A 22,247-nucleotide genomic window follows, 5' to 3' on the forward strand; every position below is an offset into this window, starting at 1 on the left:
TGGGGAGGCCAGAAATAAGTCTTGAAGAGATATTAGAAACTTATGGGAGCAAGTTCATTCGTGTCTTTTCAACCATTTGGGTCAATGTAACTTCTGTGAGCTTGTGAAAATGACAAGAGTCTCTCCTGGATCCTGCAATTTCATATAAAATCTGTTCTGGTCAAAAAGCTCTTTTAGGTAAGTTTTTTGTGTGAGTTATAACTTTTAACTATGTTTTCATCTTTCTCATGAACTTAAATCTGTTCTTGAAACTAATTTAGGAAGAACTGTTCTTACACATCTACTGTATTTTCAACGAGCTTTTTTTTTTTTGGTTTTTTTTTTTTTGCAGATGGCTTGACTGCACTTTCATTTTCCATTAGCTCCTTGACTGTGATTGGAATGTTGGCAGCTATCACTTACACAGTAAGTTGTTATGCAGCGTTTTCAGATTTTTACTTTCATGATACTTTCAGTTATCACCATCTCTACCTGTGTGGAAAACGTGTCATACTGAAAAGATTCAGTCGTGTCTTTAGCTCTGGATTTTCATGGCTTGAAGTAGTCATTCTAAGTTCTAAAATTTTGCTGCAAATTTAAGGACTGCTGTTTTAGTGGTAAGCAGAGATCAGACTTAATTCTGATGTGTTTATGGAAGGGGTTGTCACATTACTTGTGACTTGTAACACAGTCACTGACTTTACTTGCTCTTGAGCCTTTATTTTATTTCTCCACTCTGACATTGGGAATTAAATGTTGCACTTTTTTGTTCATTGGACTGTGACATAACCTAGAGTTGATATGGAGCTAAGGTACTGCAGTTCCTTATGAGAGGGATTTGGAAGGGTTCATTCTGTAACCAATTGTAAGTGGTATGATTAAGGTTATGTTAGTTTAACTGCTTGACACTTGCTTTTACATAGAAAGAAAAGGAACTGTTTTAACTTACTGACATTGGCCAACATTTAATGCTTATGTGATCATTTGCTTTTCCAATTTGTTCTATTTCTTCATTCAGTGAATAATCAGCATGTTTGTAATGCTACATGTTTTAATTTGTTGTCAAGGTAAAATTTTGCAACAAAGAAGCAACTTAAAAGCTTAAGATAAGTGGCTGATAACAGACAAATCTTTAAAAGTTTCTCAGAAATTACTGTTTTTCTGACAGGTTTTTATCTTTAGATTCATGTCCTTGCTAGTATAATGTTTTCTTCCATTGGAAGCTGACTCTAACATAGTTGTTCCTGTGTAGGTTTGCTAGAGAATTCTAAGTGCCTTTGTAGCCATAGCTTATGCAGGAAATTATTTTGAAGCATTGGTATCCAAGAAGGTGTCTGTTTCAGGCAAAGTGTAAATCTATAAAACTTGAAAAAGGATTTAAGAAAGAGGGAAGGGGGTAAAGTGCTTATGAAATACTACCTTTAGAATGTTAAATGAGTAACAAGTAGAGCTAATGATTTTCTGTCTCTCCAGCTGGTGTAAGTTACAGCAGAATTATGGAGGGCAGTTCAGTACAGGTTCACAGATGTGTCAGAACCCTGACAGCTTAGTGGCCATCAGGCTCTGTGCCGTAGGTAGGAGAGCAACTGGGTGGATGAACTAGTGGGTGTTTTAGGTGAGCTGAATTGCTCTCAGCCCCATTGGCGAAGTGCTTTAACCTGATAAAGATGATAAATTTTATTACTTTAAGCCTTTTCTTAAAGTGACATGGGTCATTAAATTATTCAAGCTAGTTTGCTGACATCTGGATCGTGTAATGGTCAAAAAAGATCTAGACCTCCACTTAGCCTGTAATAATGTGTCAGATTTTAATTAGTTTTCCTTAATTATGCAGAAAAGATTCATTTCTTGTTTGAATTGCTGAAGAGCACATGCTGTATTATTTTAGCTATGATACTAACAAAAGAAAAAGACCTTAGCTGGGAGAATAATATCAATGTTTTGTTCAAAAAAAACAACTATGGTTTTTATAACTGTTAGCAAACATCTGAAATGTGAGATTGTTTACGCTTCAGTCAGGAATAAAGTGGCTTTATTTTCACAATGTACAACAGAGGTTGTACATTGTGAAAATGTACATCTGTTGTCTTAGCAGATGTGGCACTTTGTGATATGGTTTAGTGGGCATGGTGGTGTTCCATCAAAAGTTGGGCTTGATGATCTTGGAGGTCTTTTCCAGCCTTAATGATTATGTGATTCTTGGAATGTTTTTCAATTTACTGCTAATATTTCCTACTTCCAGTGTTATTGCCCACTTATTTTTGAACCCATACTGGTTATAGGCATCATTCAGCTGAGTATCACAGTATGCTTCTGTCTTCAGCACTAGCTGAACCTGGAAATATGTGGAACCTGGAAATCCATGTTCAATAATTCCAGTGTTCTGTATTGTCTGTGTGTTCTCAGATGAAGACAATACCTAAATCTTCAATACTGTTGCTTTAGTGTCAATGTATTTACAACTTATATAAATACTGAGTGATAAATGAGGTGAAACATCAGGCATGAGAACTAACTCTTATCTGAATGTCTTAATTACTAAGACTTTTGTGCTAATTTGTTGCTTTGTAAACTTCAGCTGAGCTGTTTATGCAAATGCCTGGAGTGTGAAATTGATTTCCTTTATTTTTAACTGTTGTATTTCATTCTTCCGTAACTCTCTGTTCTATTTTACAGTAGGTGTTAAGGGAGAGTGGGAGAAATGGAGGAGTTATTTTACAGAAGTTTTGGGCATGAGCTCACACAGGAGTGGGTTGTTATGTATGTCTGATGTGAGGTTTTTTTCATTGTTTGCAGGCAGTTGTAGAATCTTAGCAGTGAGCTGGCTTTGATATATGGGTGGACTGAGGTACAAATGTGTCACAGAGAGTGAAAAACACCTATTAGAAGGTCTGTTTTCTTACCTGAAACACTGTTTTCTTATTTTTATGAAAGCTTTAGAGCTTTCATGACACCTTTCCCACCAGCAGTGATGGTCAGGCTTCCATATTTAAGCTATTTTCACCTGCAGCAGCATGGGCTGGACTTACCCCAGTGGTATGACATGACATAATGCAGAAATTGCTTTAGTAATGAAAAGTTTCTGGGCTGTTGTACTTGCCTGAACTTCAGGGAGTGGTTGGCTCCGAGTGTAGTCTGTTTTTGCCAGTTTGGATTACTCCACTCGCTCTATTTCAGAGCAGGAGAACACAATTCTGGAAGGAGTGACTTTCCTCTTGGTAGTTTCCCATGTTTTTGTGTTGTGGGGTTGGTGGTTTTTTTTGGTTTTTTTTTTTTTTTTGTTTTTTCTGTATCAGCCTTGTATAAAAAAACCACCTCTAGGTGAGACAGACATGAGTGCACAGAGAAGTCTTTGTTTTTCAGGTAGCCTTCTGCTGCCTATCAAATTGCTTATGCCAGTTTCCAAAGGTGGGAGATCTTTGCGCTTAGTCATCAAACCACTCTTTGATCACTGATGTTAGTTGTTGTTTTTAAACACAGAAAGAGAATATTATTATGTAAGAGTGAACACAAGAACTAAGACACCTATTTCAAAATTTTCCACAAATGCTGAGTAGATGATGGAAAAAAGAACAGATGTGTGGTCTGAGTTCCTGTGTCTCTGGATGGAGGTGATCTCAGATCTGTGGTTTACACAGTGAAGAGTTCAGGATTTGTGGTATAGATGTAACTGAAATTTTTTTATTTTCCCGGACTTCCGCATATCCTCAACTTGTTTCAGTGCCAGAGTTTGCTATTCTATTCTTAAGGGGAAATTAGGAACAATTATATCTGGTCTTCCATATACTCATTCACAGTAAAGAAAAAAATCTTAATGCTAAATGCTTGCCTAATAAAGGTTGTATTGTAATATGTTAGCAAATCCCTTCATACCTAATTAAAAATGGCCTTACATTGAATGCCTACTATAACAGAAAACACTAAAAATAAATAGGAGTGCTGTGACTGCAGTTGACTGATTTCATCTTAAAATGTTATTTGTGGAAGAAACCATGAAAGAGATGAATCGAGTGATTTTATTCAAGTCCCTGGCAGTGCAATTTATCCATTCTACAATTAGTTAAATGCATGTTAGCAGTACTGCTTTGTGTGGCCTTCAGCATGAAGAATTAGATTATGGCTGCTCTAAAAATGAATTTGTGTTGTGGTAATATACAATAATGTGAGAAGTTGGGGGGGAAAGGCTTTGGCACTGTCAGCAGGTAGCCTTGAATTCGAGTAGAAATGGAGAGCAAAAGCTCACTTCAGCCTGTGTATGTGCCCAGGCTTCCTTTATGAAAGCAGATCCTCCTGCTTCCACAGGAGAAGGGATATACAGCAGGGTGGTGTTACTGAGACTGTAAATGGCTGCAGTTTCAATTATGGAACTAACAAATTTACCCCAAGGACTAATGTAGTTAAAACCTATTTTTTAACCATCAGTCCAGTGTTTGGGGCCTCTCAAGGCCTTGATTGGTTTGATACATTACTCTGAAGTACATGGTGAGCTGTTAATGCAGTGAGGAACAGAATTCTTATCAGATCATATTGTGTTGTAGCATTTATTATGTTGGAATTTGAGGGTGAGGGTGACAGTTGAGGGACAATACAAACTGAAGCATCGTGCTGGATTGGATTTGCAGGTAACTGAGCACTTGTGTTACTGGCTATGACACATATGTAGGTAATACTACAGTTCAATGGGGTTGTCATTATATTAGATTGCTGGCTTCCATTTTCTGTGGCTTCAGACATCAAAATCACAGTAAATTTGATGTAGTGGTACATACAGAGAAGAACCTTTCTTTCAGTTTGAGGGGAAAATGCAGAGTTGTGCTTTTGAGTTGTGAGCTTTTCCCCGGCATCTGAATGGGGTAGGATGAAGTACACTGTTAAAACTGAAATTGCCGAAGAAATCAAATTTCTTTGGTATGAGAAGTTCCGGATCTCCTCAATTTCCCTGAAATACTAGTTAAAAGATTTTGGAGCTATTAGTAATAAATACTGATCCTGAAAGCATCTTATCCCTTAAGGCAAATCACTGGGGAGGGGTAATAGCATGGAAATTATTGGCTTAAGTTAGTGCAAAAGTTGCTTTTCCAAAAAAAGTGAGAAGACTCACAACTATTTTAATTGATGAATTAACACAGAGATTGTCTATGTATTTGGTACCTAGTAAAAAGCAATTATTATAGGAATTAGATTTTAATTAAAGTTTCATGCTTGCTAGGAAATATCTCAAGGAATCCAGAGTAAAGTAAATGCTTGATGGTATTTCTTAACACCATGACATTCAAATGAGAAAATGAGCTGCAAGGAAGATGATTAAGGAGTATTTAGAGGATTTTGACTTCACACTTTAAATGGAACATAAATTTGTTTGTTCTGTTTAGTTTTCTATGTGGTCATACTTGGGACAGTCCTGCAGAATGTGGCAACAGTGTCTCACCTTATTAAAAAGTCCATAGCAGTAAATTCTCAAATTCCTTCCTTACATTTGCCCTAAAAACTTCCACTTAAAGTTAAGTTAAACTTTCACTTTAGTTTTGGGTTTTTTGGTTTTGGGTATTTTTTTTTAAATTATGGTCATTCCACTGAACAGTTATTTTTCCTAAGTTACTTACTTTTTTCAAGATGTGGGCACAGAACTGAATTGTCTAAATTTCTCAAAAGCTTCGACTGTAGCGGGCATATAGCTTAGGACCAAAGAAACCAAAAATTTATTAGGTGCGTGGTCATCCAGAATGTTTTTCAACAGCATGACTTCTTTCTAACTGTGTATAACAGTTTAAATGAGTGCCGTCTCCAGATCTTATTCATATTGCTACAGTACAATTTTTAAACATAATTCAGAATTCTGGAAGCCAGTTTATGGACAGATCTGCATAGCACTTAATTCTGAAGCTTCAGAAGTTTTATTCTGAAGAACACGTTTGAGTTAAGCTGTTTTCAGAGTAATAATTCCCATGTCGGCCTTCAGCTCTTCCCACACTGTAACAGGCAAACAGCATCTCTTGTTGGTCATGTGGCTTTGCCATGTTTGGAAAATGTACGTCTAGCTCACATTGAGCCTCTCCCAAAAGATCCTCATAGAGAAGCTGATGAAATATGGGCTGGATGAGTAGATAGTCAAGTGATTTGAAAATTGGCTGAATATCTAGGCCCCCTGGATGGTGATCAGTGGCATGAGGTCTAGTTGGAGGGCAGTGACTTGTGGTGTATGCCAGGGATTGATACTGGTTCCAGTCCTGTTCAGTATTTTCATTAATGTTCAGGATAATGGGGGAGAACCCTCAGCAAACTTCACACAGAACTGGGAGAATACCTTCTGGAGTTGATGTTGGAGCTGTCCAGAAGGACCTTGCTAGGCTGGAGAAATGGGCTGACAGGAACATAATCAAATCCAGCAAGGAAACATGCAAAGCTGAGGAGGAATGAATGTGTGCATAGCCAGGGGAACCACTCAGGAGAAAAGCAGCTCTGAGACTTGGGAGTTCTGGTGGATGCCAAGTTAACTATGAGCCAGGAATGTACTCTTGCTGGGAGAAGGCCTGTGGTATCCTGAAGTGCACTAGGAGGAGTATTGCCAGCAGTTTGTTGGTGACTCTGCCTTTATTCTCAACCTTGGTGAGGCCACATCTGGAGTTCTTGTCTTCTCATTATGAGAGAGATGGAGCTGTAGGAGGGAAACTGGTGAAGGCCTGCAAAGACAATCAAGGAACTTTCTTCTTATGAAGGAGGACTGGGAGCCAGGACTGTCAGCCAAGACAAAAAGATGGCTTAGGGAAGTCTTATCAACATGTGCAAGCATCTGAAGGAGCAGTACGGAGGGTATGGAGCTGGGCTGTGTTCGCTGGTACCTAGGGATGGGACCAGAGACGGAGCTGAAACACTCTGCAGGTGTCTGACCCCTGGCACTGGTTGCTTAGAGAGATTGTGGAGTCTCCTCCTTGCAGGTACTCAGGAGCCATATGTACAGGGTCCTGGACAAGCAGCTCTAGGGGACCCTGCTTGGGCAGAGGTTTTGGACTGGAGGACCTCCACAGTCCATCCAAACCTCAGGCATTCTGCTGTGTGGATCTGCAGGGTTTACAGTGGTACTAGTGGGTCACATTGTACCTCATGGTGTGAGGTGTCTTCTCTTTAAGCTTGGGTCTAGCTTATGAAAGGGTTGAGGTGACAATGATTGACAAGAAGATTGGTTCTTTATTGGATTAATTTTTTCTACAGTATTGGTTTTACTGTTAGAACCTCATTTAGCTCGTGTTGGACAGCTATTTATTCCATCACAGCTGTTAATTTGTGGAAAAAATAAAAAATTTATTAGAGATTGTTACTATGATTTATTCACCTCAGTACAACTAGTGTTTCAGAAAGTGTGCTGGGCACTTTGTTGTAAAACTACGCCGTGTCAGAAAATAAGTAGTTATGTGTTAATAACTGCTAGTTTGTGCAAGATTATTCTGTCAGAAGATAGTAATAGCTTTGAAGTACTTTGATAGGTGGCAATTTTCAGAAGCTCATTGGGTAAGTGAAAGGGAGACTGCCAATTCAGAGTAGGGGAACAACCAAACTTTTAATACCTGTTCTTAATCCAAGTAATACAAATTTCTTTTTCCTTTACTTTGTAACTTTGCAACTTGGTTGGATGAAAAGCAAAGTTGCTTCCTTCTGTGAATGGATGCAAAAATATAAAAGCTGCAGTTATGTTTCTTTTGACTGACTTTGGACTGATACTTTTTAGTATGTCTTTTTAGAATCTAATACTAAAACTTCATGTTGGGTTTCCCTGCTGAATATACCAAAGAATCTTTTCTTGATTTTAATTGACTGTTTGGAAGATCAGGAAGGGACAAAAAAGATGCAACTTGTGTATGCTGAATTTTTAACTTGTTAAGGGAAAAAATGTAAAATAGCATAGGTGAATAATGTAGATGAAGTCTACAAATGTTCACTTGATACATTATTATTACTGGCAAGAGCATAAACGTATTTCGTTTTCTCAAGTACATGCAACGTTTAAATGAACAACATTATTTAGATCTATGTCTTAACATGTCTTAATTCTCAACAAAATTCTTAATTGGTAGTTGCTTATCTGTTTTCAAGCTTTATCACAAAGTCTACTTTTTTGGTATTATGTAATGTATAGTACTGATGTACAGTGTTTGGTACTTAAAATTGTTTTGTAAGACATGTGAATAGGTGATCTTCAAGAGGGCTCTGCAAGTCCATGACCTTGATGATTTATACTGACAGCTTTCTATGTCTATAAATATGGAATAGTAACAAGAAAATGATAAATTAGGCCTGCAGTGCTATGCTGGTTTTGGCTGGGGGAGAATTTGAAACAGTTTCACAGATCATGTAGTTTGCATCTATTCTTTCCTTAATATGTTTTTCATTGAGATGGTTCTACATGACCTTAGGAATTAAAACAATAGTTGTTGTCAGCTCCAGGTTGCTATTTGAATTTGAGACAGAATAACGAGTTGCTCATACAACGGTAGGCAGATTAATTTTTGAGTGATCTAGTGCATCTCAGTTAGCATGTCCTTGAAGGATGACTATAATTGGCTTTGTAATTTTTCTGAACATTTAATAAGCATTATTTTATTTTTTATGGAACTATAAAGTGCTCATTTTTTTCTCCATCCTGAAAGAAGAAATGTTAGAAAGCTTAGCTTGTCTACTCACAAATGTGATGACCTTTTCACACCTAATTTGTCTGGATTATGATTTACTTTTTTGCAGTTGATGTTATTAACAATCAAAGAGCTTAAAACCTTTTAGAATCTGCCTAACCTTAAAAGCACTCCTTCATGAGTGATAGTCTTTTAAGCAGATGTCAAACAGCTATTGAGAAATTGAGATTCATCAATTCATCGTCATTACTATTTAATAACTTCAATGCCAGTTCTGAAATAGAAATGTAATTCTTTCATTATGTTCACTTCTGTGTGAAGTAGTAAATAACCAAAATAACAAACCAGTTTGATGGTTGTTTTAACAGCCTGATTCCTACTACACTCTTGGAGAACTGTAGATATTAAACTGGTGGGTAAATTGTTTTGTACTTGAAAATTTTAGAATTGGAAGGTAGGTTAATCTTTTGGTTGTTAATGCTTTTCTAGGCCTGATGGGGCAGTATAGAAGGTGACTGCTAGGCAAAATAATTCTAATTAGTATTGTAACTGAAGCAGAATTAACTCTTTCAGGGATTTTTTGTCCAGCAAGCACAAGTTGACAGTGTGTAGTAGAACAGCTGTGATGTAGAGGCTGTTGTATTTCGCTTCTGTATCCTAGAAACTTTGACAGCATTTTTTGTCCACTTGAGCACTGGCAAATAATGAGTCTGTATAGTGGAAAGAAAACACTACTATGAGAAATGAAGGTGAATGTATAGCAGGATACAGTAGGGATGAAGAATAGAGAAATGTGCTCAGTGCAAGATTCATGTTGAGTCCAGCGGATCATGCAAGAATTGCCGTAGTGATCCTGTTTGGTCAATCTGTTCCACCCTTTGAGATGTTTTTTAATTACAATGTTATACAAAAGTTATGTGCTCTCATAGCAACTGAAGACTGGATGCTAAAACTTCTTATGAAAAACTGAATTTTTACCAGATAACATGTTGAATGACTTTTGAAGATGCATGACATGAAATTTTTAGAGGAAGCAAATAGCCATGAGAGAAGCAACTGTCCATGAGAGAGCTTGACATCTTCAGATGCATTTAATAGGCTTTCTCCTTTAGCCCTCGTAATTTAAGGGAAGATAAATAAATGGCTGTTATTATTTGCCATGCTTAATGATGTTCTGGAAGTAAGGTTGTTAAATTCCAATTTTTATTTTTGAATGGTAGTATGAGTTGGTAGTCAGAGATGAGAGACGTGGCTTTAGGAGAAAGCAGATGATGAATCCTTGGAAGGTCAGATAACTTTTCAGAAGAGCTGTGCAGTCAAGCTGCACCGAGAAGGTACAGTTTCAATCAAAGTGGAGTCCCAGTTCCTCTTTCACAAACTTGGTGTTGCTTGGGTTGGTGTGACACCTGGAAGTGCACTCCCTTGAGGCTGTTTAATTGGACTGAGCAGTGTGCTCAGTCAGAAGCAGTGCTGGCAAGGATGCCTTGTGTCCATAGGAAACTGTTCAATATAAGCAACTGAATTTTGTCAGTTGTTGCGAAGGGTAAAAGGTATCCTGAGACTTCCCTTGTGGCTAGCATAATTGAAATAAAAAGCTGATTAGGCTACTAGTATATAAAAGCATTTTCTATACCAAAATAATTATTTAAATGTAGGGAGGAGGTTTTTAACTGGGGCGTTTGTATTAAAGAAAATTAGCTCATACTTGACTGTTTTTCTTAAGTCCTGCATATATTAAAATAGTTTAGCTGGTTCTAACTTGAATAGATGCATTTTTGTCAGTCCAGTTGGTAGAACTGAACGTTCTGTCTTTCATGGTCACACTTTGAGGTGAAGGATTGAAATAAGCTGTTGTAAGAAAATAGGAATATGAATATTTGTGTCTAAAGCTGAGAACATTTTTGTTGTATTTTATACAGTGGTTATAAGAATTCGCTTTTTAATTTGGCTTTTTTATGTGACTTCACTAGAGGGCACTGCTGTGTAAGAAATGTTTGTCAATATTTATTTCTGCACCTCTTGCCCAAGATTAGATAGACGTCTTTTAAAAATCTCAGTAATAACCACTTTAAAGTCACTTGCATGATATATAGACCCCCTAATAATAAATGTAGTAGGAAGTCTTTCTGAAATGCTACACAAGTATTTTTCAATAATTTATTGAAATCGCAAGTTTATTTCTTAAATATCTTTAACCAGAAAGAGCTGTTAAGCTATCTTTATTTTTAGTTCTGGTTGTGCACCAAGCTGATGAGAAAATATTTACTTGTTCTGCTTGATCTCTAACAAGGAGTGATTATTCTGTTTGGGCCACAGGTTAATCATTTGACCATATCTTACTAGCTGAACATAGCAGCTATAATTACAGTTAAATTATATATAATTGTAGTTAAATTATAATGACTGATGGCTTCAGGCTTTTTTGTGGTAGGTGTTCAGCTTTAAGTCCTTTAACTCTATTTTAAAGTGATTTAGTATATTAATTTTAATGTGGTTTGCTGTCTTCCTCTCAACTGATCTATGTGCTTATGGCTGATGTGGCTGATCATTAGGTGTTCCCACCTTGACATTCCCTTTAAGTGAGATTCTCTCATAGTTTGTGCAATTTTGAAATCTTACACTAGAGGTTATAGTTTCCAGCGGAAAACCTTTCTGGATCTTTTTAATACTCAAGGGTTTATCCCTGAAATAGTTGCTTGATGCAACAATGTCAGTAAAACACGATTTTGCAACTTCTTGCAACCTCACTTGTGTTTTCTGTTTCTGAGTGACTATTATCAGCATGGTGGGCAACTAATAAGAAAGACTTCCCTTATCTGCCCATGGGTTATGTGAGTGTGGCAAGTCTCAAGTGTTGCAATGTGTTGAGTCTGCAAGAGACTAAGAATCAGCACAGCAACTCTTCCTTCTAAATCCCAACTGTGAGTGACACGAGAGTGGCTGAATCTGCTGCAGGATGAGAAGGAAAGGGACCTGGGAGAAGTGGAGATAAAGCAAATTAGACACAATGCTTATGTGGTTTCTCATAAGGTATTGAATACTCTGTCTGGAGCATGGATTTTATTTGGGTTCATTGGCATGTTCAGCTTCTTGCTGCTCTTCAGTGCCAACTGGTACTGCATAAAGGTACTGATCTATTTGTGGCACTCATGGGAGTGACAGGCTCTTCCCGTAGATGGATTTATTTTCAGATTACTGTCTGACTGAACTACCACTTCCATGAGTAACAAATAGACAGGAATCTCAAAAGCTTTGTTTAGACTGTTCTCATAGGGTTGAGAAGCTGGGTTTTCTGTTGCAGTATGTTGTTGTGTTTTTCTTCTTATCCTTTAGTGTAGAAGGCCTTATGCTTCAAAAGGTCTGTAAGTAAAAACTTCATCTATCCAGAGGTGCCTGTGGACAGAAACTCAAGTGAGAACAAGACAGGTTCTCATGGATGATGCTTCTAACTTGTAGTTAATAGGTAGTGAGCTCTTAGGATTTGGCTTTCCAGCCCTTAAGCTAAATGATAGTGGTGGTCTCTTACATTGAGCACTTGTGGTAATTCAAGAGACAGGAGATGTCTCTAAAATAAATTGGTTTAACTATAAATTGAAATTATTTTTCTGCTCAAAAATGTGGTTTCAATGAAGCTGATCTGGCATCCAGGCAAGAGCAGAGATAGAGCCTGAGGCCTTAGAGATGAATCCTTGCAACATGTGTTTTCAGATACCAGCCTGATCACTTGGTGTTTGGTACCAGAGTCAGTTCATTTTTAAGAGCCTTTGTTACAAAACTACATGTACACTGTAAATGACTGTACATTTGGATGTCTGGTTATTTACTCTCTGGTAGTGTCTCTCATTTGATTTAACAATCTTAGACCAAAAAATTGTCTGAGAATAAGTCCTGGAATCTGTTGTTTCAGTGGTATAAATATGTCAAGAATTAATGATTTGTTTTATGTAAGTTAATGTACATCAATTAACTTGTGTTAACTGCTTTAAAGGCTCATTTTGATATATTTTGATTCATATTTCAAACTTTGAACCCACAGTTTGTTTCAGGACTAAGACCTCTCTTGGCTGGAGTGTGCATCTTTGGTTTGTTTTCCTTGGCTATCCTCAATACGTTGTTTGCTTGTTAAATTGCAGATGCCTAACATAATAGCCCTTGAATAATTTAACACTTGTACTAACCCAAGGGATTAAAACTTTGTCCAGGGCAACTTTGAACTTCTTTATCAGCCTGAAGGGAAATGCAGCCCTGAAAATGAGCTAATACAGCTTCTGTTCAGACCTGTGACACATCACATGGGATGACTCATTTTCTGTCCTTCATTCTATATGTTATCTTGAAGGACCAATGTGTTCTTTTCCCACACTGATGATGGGAGTCTTACTTGCATAATCATCTTACTATTAGCATCTTCTGTATTCAGGGAAGGACCTTAGACAGCCTTTATCACTGGAGCAAGCTTGATGTTCAAGTATGTAGTTCACATTTTCAAAAACAGCAAAAACAATGCATCACTTTGACAGTTGTATTTTTCTTTGTAGAAACTTTAACTAAGCTTTAAAGCCCTGGATTTTATTTCTTAACTATTTCATAGAGTGAATACTTGCTATGTTAATTGGTATGTTTGCTGTTTGAAGAACAGGTGGAAACCTCAGATGTTGAAATCTAATTACTTCTAAGCTCAGGTTTGTAAAATTGTTCAGGCACATTTTCATAGTAATGTCTTACGTGTTTCTGCATACTGGCACTGTCTAGAAGTGTTTTGTGTTCCAGAGAGGGACCTCAGGTAAATTGTGACTTGCCTTTTAGTTGATGGTGTTCACATGTCCCCTAAATTCTGTAGTTACACTGCTAGTGACCTGAGTGAGCTCCTTGGGGTCAGTATGGGCCCAATACTGTTTAGTCCTCACAAATGATCTGGATGATGGGGTCGAGTAATCATATAGTTGGAGAAATATGTCAGACTTGGAGAAGTAGATAAAACAAAGAGCCACCATAGAGATGTTGACTGATAAGAGAATTGGGCCAACAAGAATGACATCAGGTTTAGCAGATCTTAAGGGGGTTTATTGCAAGCAGCAGTTAGTGCTTGGGTCTGATCAGCTGGGAGATAGTTCTGCTGGAAATGACCTGGAAGTCCTAGTGGGCAGCAAGGTGAGCATGATCCTGCAGTGTGCCTTGCAGCAGAAATACAAACCGTGTCCAGAGCTTGCCTCAGCAAGAGAGTAGACATTGTCATTTTACTTGTCACTTCCAAAACCACATCTGGAAATTGTCGGGTTTTGGTTCCCTAGATTATGAAACAGACGCTCCAATGAACACTTATGGACATGATTACAAAGTTGTAGAGAGCAACCCATAAATCAAAAATGAAGGAATTTGTTTGGTCTAGAGAAGAGAATTGTAGGAGAGGGCTTTTTACAGAATCAGTTAGGTTGGAAAAGACCTTTGAGATCAAGTCCAACCTATGACCTAACAACTAGACCCTAGTGCCAAGTGCCACATCGAGTCCTTTCTTGAACACCTCCAGGGGACAGTCATTCCACCACCTCCCTGGACAGCCCATTCCAATGCCCAATCACCCTTCCTGTGAAGAACTTCTTCCTTGTGTCCTAAACCTTCCTTGGTGCAGTATCCTCTTGGCCTGATGCTGGTGGCCTGGGAGAAGAGAGGTGATCCTCACCTGGTTACAGCTTCCTTTCAGGGAGTTGTAGAGAGGGATAAGGTCTCCCCTGAATCTCCTTCTCTCTAGGCTAAACACCCCCAGCTCCCTCAGATGTTCCTCATAGGATGTATGTTCCAGACCCTTCAACAGCTTTGTTGCCCTTCCCTGACACATTCCAACATCTCAGCAGCCTTCGTAAATTGGGTGCCCAGAACTGGATACAGCACTGGAGGTGTAGCCTCACCACTGCTGAGTACAGGGGGACAATCACAGCCCTGGTCCTGCTGGCCACACTCCTGTGACACAGGCCAGGATGCCATTGGCCTGCTTGGCCACCTGGGCACACCCTGGCTCAAGTTCAGCTGGCCGTCCATCAGTATCTCCATGTCCCTTTCTGCCTGGCCACTGTCACATCACTCCCCCAGCCTGTAGCACTGCAGGGGTTTGTTGTGGCCAAAGTGCAGGACCTGGAACCTGGTGTTGTTAAACCTCCTGTCATTGGATTGAGCCCATTGATCCAGCCTTTCCAGGTCCCTCTGCAGAGCCCTCCTACACTTCAGCAGATGAACTCTCCCCCAGCTTGTTATTTGCAAATTTGCTAATGGTTGACTACTAACTCCCCTCACCCAGATCATTAATAAAGACATTAAACAGAACTGGGGACAACACAAATTCCTGGGGGACACCATGGCTGCCAGCTGGATGCAGCACCATTCACCACCGTTCTCTGGGCCTGGCCATCCAGCCAGTTGTTAACCCAGCAGAGTGCTCCTGTACAAGTTGTGGGCTGCTGGCTTTTCCAAGAGAGTGCTGTGGGATATGGTGTTGAAGGCTTTGCTGAAGTCTAGGTGGACAATATCTGCAGCCTCGTGTGGGTGGCAAAACAGTTTATACACTTAAATACTTTCAGAGGAGATGGTCTGAAGGGAGAGCTGGCACACAGACGGTTGTCAAGCCCAGGCTAAGTTATGGCATATTCAAAGATACAATCAGAAACGGGCAGTGCCTTGCTCTGGGCTCAGCATGAGACTTTAGTATGTCAAAGTAGGTTTCTAAGCAGGTCAAATCATGTCTTGTGTACAGAAAACTCATGATGTGACAGCATGTATGGTGACATTTTTAACACATTAGCATTTGTGTTAGATCTATTCTCACTAGAAAATGTAAAGCTGTGCTTGAAGGAGGAAGTGGTATTTTTGTCACTATCTAGTAAACTGTTCTTTAAACTTCTGGAAATATTGAAAAGACTTGTAGACATGACCATTGGAGACATGGTTAATGGTGGACTTGGCAGTGTTAGCTTACTGGTTGAATAGGATAATCTTCAACCTCTTTTTCAACCTAAACAATTCTCTGAAGTTAGCAAGTGTTCAGATATCAAAGACTCTAGTAAAATTGTGTGTTAATTGCTGAGGGAGGAAAGAACCTTCCTGCTGAGCTCTGCACTTAGAGCAACATATCATCCACAATAAACAAATTACAAGCTTATGGCTAATGTCTCTAAACTGCCTGGAGTAACTTCTGATCTTGGCCTTGATTTGTACGAATCATAGGGTAACAGAAAGTAGTGCCATTTTCTTGTTTGCCTTGCCTCAAATATGTTTCTTTTTGTTAGTGGAAAGCTTATGGACTTTGCATTGGAAAAATCTGGGTGTACTGTTGATGTAGAAGCTGGCAAAACACTTTGAATGACATAGAATTTATAATGAGGAATAAATTCTGAGGAAATTTATGAATGGTTGTCTGAGCAGTCTTGGAATGTAGCTGAGTTCAGATGTTCACATAGCTTTTACTGCCTTTTTACTGCAGAATTTTGGTTTTAGTAAATTTGGTACTTGCAACTCAATTTTATTCAAAAACAACTTGAACACTACTGGCTGCAAAGAAATTGTGTATGCTTTGCTTCTAAAACTACTAACATTCATTTTCTAGAAGTTTGTCTTGCACAAAATGTTGATTTTGATCTAAAGTGGGAAGGTTAAGGTTTCTGGAAGTTATGTGATTTACAAAAAACAAGGGCTAGTTTAATAAATCATCAATATGCTGTGCTTGTATGAAATCTTAATAGATGTCTGAGTAGTTGGGAGACACTTAAGTACCACTGGAATGACGTGGGATGCTGGAATTTATACATAGCATATTTGTTTTGCGCAAAAGAGGAAGGGAATTGGATGCCTTAATAAGAGATGGGATGAAAAAACCACCCATTTGTGCTGCCTCATAGCTGTACAACATTGTTCAGGCTTATCAGATGAAAATATATGGCAGAAAATTTGAGTTTGTATGTTTCCTTTTTATTTAAGGCTTATGGTATGTCAGCTTTGCCTCTGAACTTGATTAAAGGAACTACCAGTGCATCTTATGAACGTTTGGAGAACACTGAAGATATTGAAGAAGTGGAACAACATTTATTGAGGATTAAATCAAAGGTAAGATCTTCATTGTTTGTGGGATCTCAGGATTTGAGCCCTGGGATGCCGGGCCCCCGAGACCACCCTTGGGGGGCCCGGGAGTCCTGGAATGTTGCCAGAAGTGTCTGGTGGCTGGACTTTGACCCTACACGGGAGACGACACCTTTATGAAGATAAGAGGGCTTCACCGGGGTGAATGGGAAAAGATTAGCTAATTAGAGGGTGAGAAACAGGGTTTAGGATTTATGTACAGGGGGGTTTAGAGGAGCAAGATGGAGGAATTGGGGTGTGTCCTGCCCTCCTTCTTCTTCCTCCTCTCCTCCATCTTCTTTGGCCACGGTGGCATTTTTGGATTGGTTATTACTAAGAGTACACCGAGTTATAAGAATAGATGGTATTGGGGAAAAATGATAAATATTGTATATGTAACTAGGGGTATAAAGATACGTGGCGGTCCGTGGGACGGCACAGTGTGCCCATGGCTGACTGCTGAGCGGATCTTTGTTAGGCTGAAAGAACATTTTTTAGATAAACAATTAATAAACATAAAACCAGAAAGAACAACTGAAGCCTCTTCTCGTCCTTCGATACGCGGGCTGCCCAAGGCCACCCCCGGGCCTTTCAGGCCCCTCAAACAGCTGAGATAAACCGGACAATTGTTCTCACTTTCTTAATGATTTTTTTTTCTTGCTAACTATGGGCATGCTGTAGAGTCTGTTCCAGAAAGAATAGCAAGTCAGAAATTAATAGCTTGCCGTTATTTGAGTTACTTTGAAACACGTGTGGTCGCTTGTGTAGCAGGGATTACATACTTTGTCAGTCCTGCAGCAGTAGTTATTTCTGTTTAGCTAATAAGTGTTAACAAATTAAACTCGAGCTTCTCCAGGCCTGCTAGGATGGAAGAGATGCTTTGTAGGTATTAACCTCACTTAGTCTGCTACCAGAAACAGCATCCAGTTTGTTGATTTACTCAATGCAGTACAGTTAACATTGGATACTTGCTACAAAGAGCTGTCATGATTTAGATTCATCAAACTATTAATCATCTTTATGAATAAATAACAGCTCCAGATATTCTTGCTTCCCAGTTAATGTACCTTGCTGTTATAAATAATTTCTTTAGGAAAAGCATACAGATGGAAAGAGGTTCTGAGTCCTAAATATCCCTAGGATGTGAACACCATTTGTAAACCCATAATGGTTTTGCAGCTAATGGGAATGTTGTGCCTCATATAAGCAATACACTTTTAACAGCCTGAGTGCAAGCCAAAGGAGGGTAATATTTCTTTACATACAAGATGATAGGGGAGAATCTCCCACCTCTTTTTTCAACCCATTTCAGATTGACCAGTGTTTTTGCAGCCTTGATTGAGAAAAATGTCATTGAGGTGCCTCCCTTCCCTCCTGGCAGTCCATCTGTGCTGTTATATGCTCTGTGATAGTCGACCTTAGAGATGTTGAAGCAGTTCCAACAGTCTTCCCTGGATACTTGGCTTACCTCTACAGTGTGGGCATCTTCAGTGTTCTAGACACTTTGTTGAATAAAGAAATCTAAAAAGTAGTCTGTTTAAATGATCGTGTTTTGGTTTTGCACAAAGCACTACAGCACAAAGGCATCCCTTACTGGAATCAATAAGAGAAAAATGAGAAAGCTGTGACAAATGGATCATTACTTATTATAGAAGACCTTGTTGATTATGATAATTGGCATGCAACTGGTCTTACTCTTCAGTCTGGCAAAACTAGGTTCAAAAACTCGGAAGTTCTTAGTTTATGTCTATATTGTAATATAACCTTTAGTGCAAACTAATTTTTTTGGCTTATGCATTCTGGTCAGGATTCTGCTGCATTCTGTAATGGAAATCTTAGTTCTTTGGTTATGTATGCATTAAGTTGTGAATAAAGTGTTACTGAGACTGCTATACAGGAAAAACTAGAAGTATGAAGGTATGTTACTGAGATTCAATATGCAGTATGTTCTTGTATTGGTAGTGCTTCTGGTAGGTTTTTTTCATCAGTCTTAAATAATTGAAGCTTGAACTTGTAGATTGGGAGCTTGAACTGTTAAAGTCCTTTTTAAGTCACAGAGATGCCATGCAGGGTATAGTATTGTGTTCCTGTTAGAAGTACATTGTAATCTCCAATTTAAGTATTATGTACAGCTATGATGTGGTCATAATCTTTTTGAAGAATTTCATTTTTTTTCTTCAGTGTTATAAACTGTTGTATTATTTGTAGGAAGGATCCTTTAAAATAAGAAGAAAATTAATAAGGGATTTCAAGACTTTAAAATATTTTAGCGCACTTCCTAGTATAAAAGAATCTTTTTTTCCCAAGTATGAGTTTGTAATACACAAGTATCAATGTTAGAAACAATTTTGGCTCAGCTCCCTAATGCCCATTTTTGTTGCTTTTGCTTATACTAAATAACTGAGATGTGAGGATGTGCTACTCACTTTACAGCAGAGTGTAAGGGTTCCTGCTCAGCGTAAAGGCTCAAAATTAAAATACTTTTCTAAACATAATAATCAAACTATCTGGTACGTTCACCTAATTCTTGGGGTGATACTTGCTCTTGTCTGACCTATGTTTCTTGCTCAAGAAACATAACTGAGTATCAAGTGGAGTGTTGGAAAGAAAATTAGAAGTGCTGAGTTGGATATATAGGCTTAATAGTGGAATTTAATGGGAAGTGACCTGAAAATCACCATGTTCAACCCTCCACACAAAATATGCATCTCTTTCTTGTTAGATCAGATTATTTAGATAATGACTGTGCTTTTAAACTATTTCTAACAATGGAGACTCTCCACCCTCTTAACGATTTTGAAAATTTTTATTATGAAAAGTGGTTTCTGCCACCTAATAGGAATTCCTCTTGTTGCAGCTTGTGACTTTTGTGCTTCATGCTCTTGATAATCATAGAAATTATACATGCATTAATTATATACTAGTAATTCTTTAAGAGTTGTTGTAAATAATTTAGGTAGCTGTCAAGTCTATTTTCTTGACTTGGTGGCTCTTTCTTTTGCACTCGTTTGTTACCAGTGCAGAGATGGTCGTCCTCTGTCGTCCAGGGATAGACGGACACTGCAGCAACTGGAAGAGAGATTAAGGATACTTCGAAGGAGAGAGAGGCATCTGGAATCTATTGAGAAAAGCTGGTGGACAAAAGCTTGTGAAGCTATTCGACCTCTAAAGGTAAAACTTCTTACTTTTTGGTACTGAAATTGAAATAACTTCCAACTTCCTTTTTCCCACATAAATCACAGGTGAAGTTTATCAATTACCACCCTGAATATCAACTGTGCTTTTTTTAAAATTTACTCCAGTACTACACAATGATAGCCCTATAGTGTGTTGCCCTGTTCTTCTAAGTTCTTCAAAGCCCTCTGATGTTTACATTTTTTGCAATGGAGTTCTCACACACTTTCATGTAAATAATGATTGTTTTTGCATTCTTTTCTGGAAGAGGAGAAAGTTGAGGAACTGTTGGTTTGACCAGTGTCATTAGAGAGGTGGCAATTTCATCCTCCAATCTGCTGTCACCTTTGAAAGTTTATCAGTATTAGAGGTTGAAAATCAACTGCCCTGCTTTTTACCTTAGATGTTCCAGCATGTGTCTTGTTTTGTGTCCTATTACAACAATAGTGAACTCTGAGCTGTTGGAAAACCTTCTACTTTGTCTCAGTTCTAATTAAGATTAAAAATGAACAAATCCTAGCTGATTTACTTTGGTGCTTCTGCCATAGAAAATCTGAATGTCTTACTTTTTGAATCAAAAATATGAAAATGGGAAGAAGGAATAATTCTATGGCTGTCAGTTAGCTTAGGTTAATCTAAATTACATGTATCCAGCAGAAATGAGACACTTTGATAATATATGCATTTGGAACAAGCATCTTGCCAAGGAATTACTTGATAAATAGCAAGCCAGCTGAGTAGAATGTAATGTCATGATACTTAACCGATGCAAAGGAGATGGTTACTGGGGTAAAGCTTTTATCTTGGTCTCTTTGATCTTAGGACTTTGATTTTCAGTAGATACCTGGTTTTGAAGACTAGTATCTTTATGAACAGTATTCCTATATAAAGTACTTCTTGCCAACTAGATGTAGGAAGAAATTTCAGCATTACTTTCAACTGTAGGCTGCTTTTGGCAAAGCTGGGAGGGGGGTGGGTAAACCATTTCTTCTGTCATTGCTGCTGCTAATGCTGAGTGCTGGGCTGAAATTGCCGCTGAACAAAAGCTTTCAGTGTGCAATTCTTAGTGGAGTTATCTTGCTATGATACATTACAAATACAGACTGAGTCTTTCATTGAAAGGACAAATATCCCCAACTATTCATCTTAAGAGTTTGGTGACTTCCTTTTGATTTAAAAATACTTAATACAGCTTGTATATAAGGTATTAAGCTTCTACAACTTTTCACATAAAGCTCAAATTTGAGAAATATGTTGGCCATATATTTTGTCTCTGGGACTTGAATCTTTCATTGTGTTCTCACAGGAAAGCATATAATAACATTAGTTACAGCTTATCACCTACAGTCTGGATGGTATTCCAGTGTCTCCTTGTTTTCATGGTTTGAAAGCTTTGTGTCCACTCAGTAACTGTGACAGTCACTGTGAGTTGACTCATGAATCACAGACTAAAGCAGAGTTGCAGGTGGATAATTTTTCCTGACAGATTTTTCTTAGACTATGGTTGTGCTATGAAGCATGTCAGAGAACTTGTTTACTTTGACTAGAGCTGTCCTGTGAAGGTGGTAATGTCCATCACTTAATTGCATGTTAGCTATTTCAGAGCTGTTTTAGTGTTGCTTGAAGAGCCCTTGGATGCCTTTGCAGATATATAACTTTTGAGTTGTTCAGTTGGGCTTTAAGAAAAGGTGAAAATCTGTTTGATATCCATATGTAGTACTTCTGTTCAATGTAGAAGTGCAGAAAGTATCCTGGAGCTTTGCTTACTGTTTTACAACATTTTCCCCTTCAGTGCCTTCAATTTGGATATTACTGTTCAATTATGTGGCTGCTTCTCAGACTTGAAGAAAAATTTTTCCTGTGAAGCAAGTACTAGATGGAGGATCCTTTTTCTGCTTTATATTTGGGATGGTCAATATATGGGAGTTGCTGGCTCTTATTGGGACTGACAGAAGAGAATAACATGTTCAGGAATTGCATTTAATCTTCAAGGTCTTTTACAGTGTTAGCATAGCGTCTGTATTCAAAATTGTGTTATCATATGTCTTTGTATAGTGTCCTCAAGTGTTCTTGCTTTAATTGTTTTACTACTGCTAAGTATCTATGAGCATGTGGTTTGTTACTAAAGGCAAAACTTTTTTCTTTAACTAGAAAGCCTCATTTGATGATTCTTTTACTCAAAGATGAAGCTGTTAGGTTTTCATTTTAGTCAAAAGCGTAACATCTTAAGATCCCAGGGAATTGAGTATTGGCCAACATGAGGTTGTTAATTTCTACACCTAATTTCTTCTAACATGAGGAGTCTAACTTCTTTCTACAAAATGTGATATTTCCTTTTTTATGGATTCTTACACTTTCATCTGATAC

At 38.2% G+C, this 22,247-nt stretch overlaps 1 protein-coding gene across 2 annotated transcripts in view; it reads left to right on the top strand.

Annotated features, from left to right (window-relative positions):
- LMBRD1 (LMBR1 domain containing 1) overlaps positions 1-22,247 on the top strand; it is a 67,788-nt gene that overhangs the window by 23,283 nt on the left and 22,258 nt on the right. For both annotated transcript variants that reach the window (XM_005483934.4, XM_014264962.3), the window contains exons 7-9: positions 332-405; positions 16,569-16,694; positions 19,725-19,877. In XM_005483934.4, the coding sequence (XP_005483991.2) occupies positions 332-405; positions 16,569-16,694; positions 19,725-19,877 (353 nt within the window). The remainder of the gene's footprint in view (positions 1-331; positions 406-16,568; positions 16,695-19,724; positions 19,878-22,247) is intronic.

This window comes from Zonotrichia albicollis, chromosome 3 (genome assembly GCF_047830755.1).
Source record: "Zonotrichia albicollis isolate bZonAlb1 chromosome 3, bZonAlb1.hap1, whole genome shotgun sequence".
In the NCBI taxonomy this organism is placed as follows: Eukaryota; Metazoa; Chordata; class Aves; order Passeriformes; family Passerellidae; genus Zonotrichia; species Zonotrichia albicollis.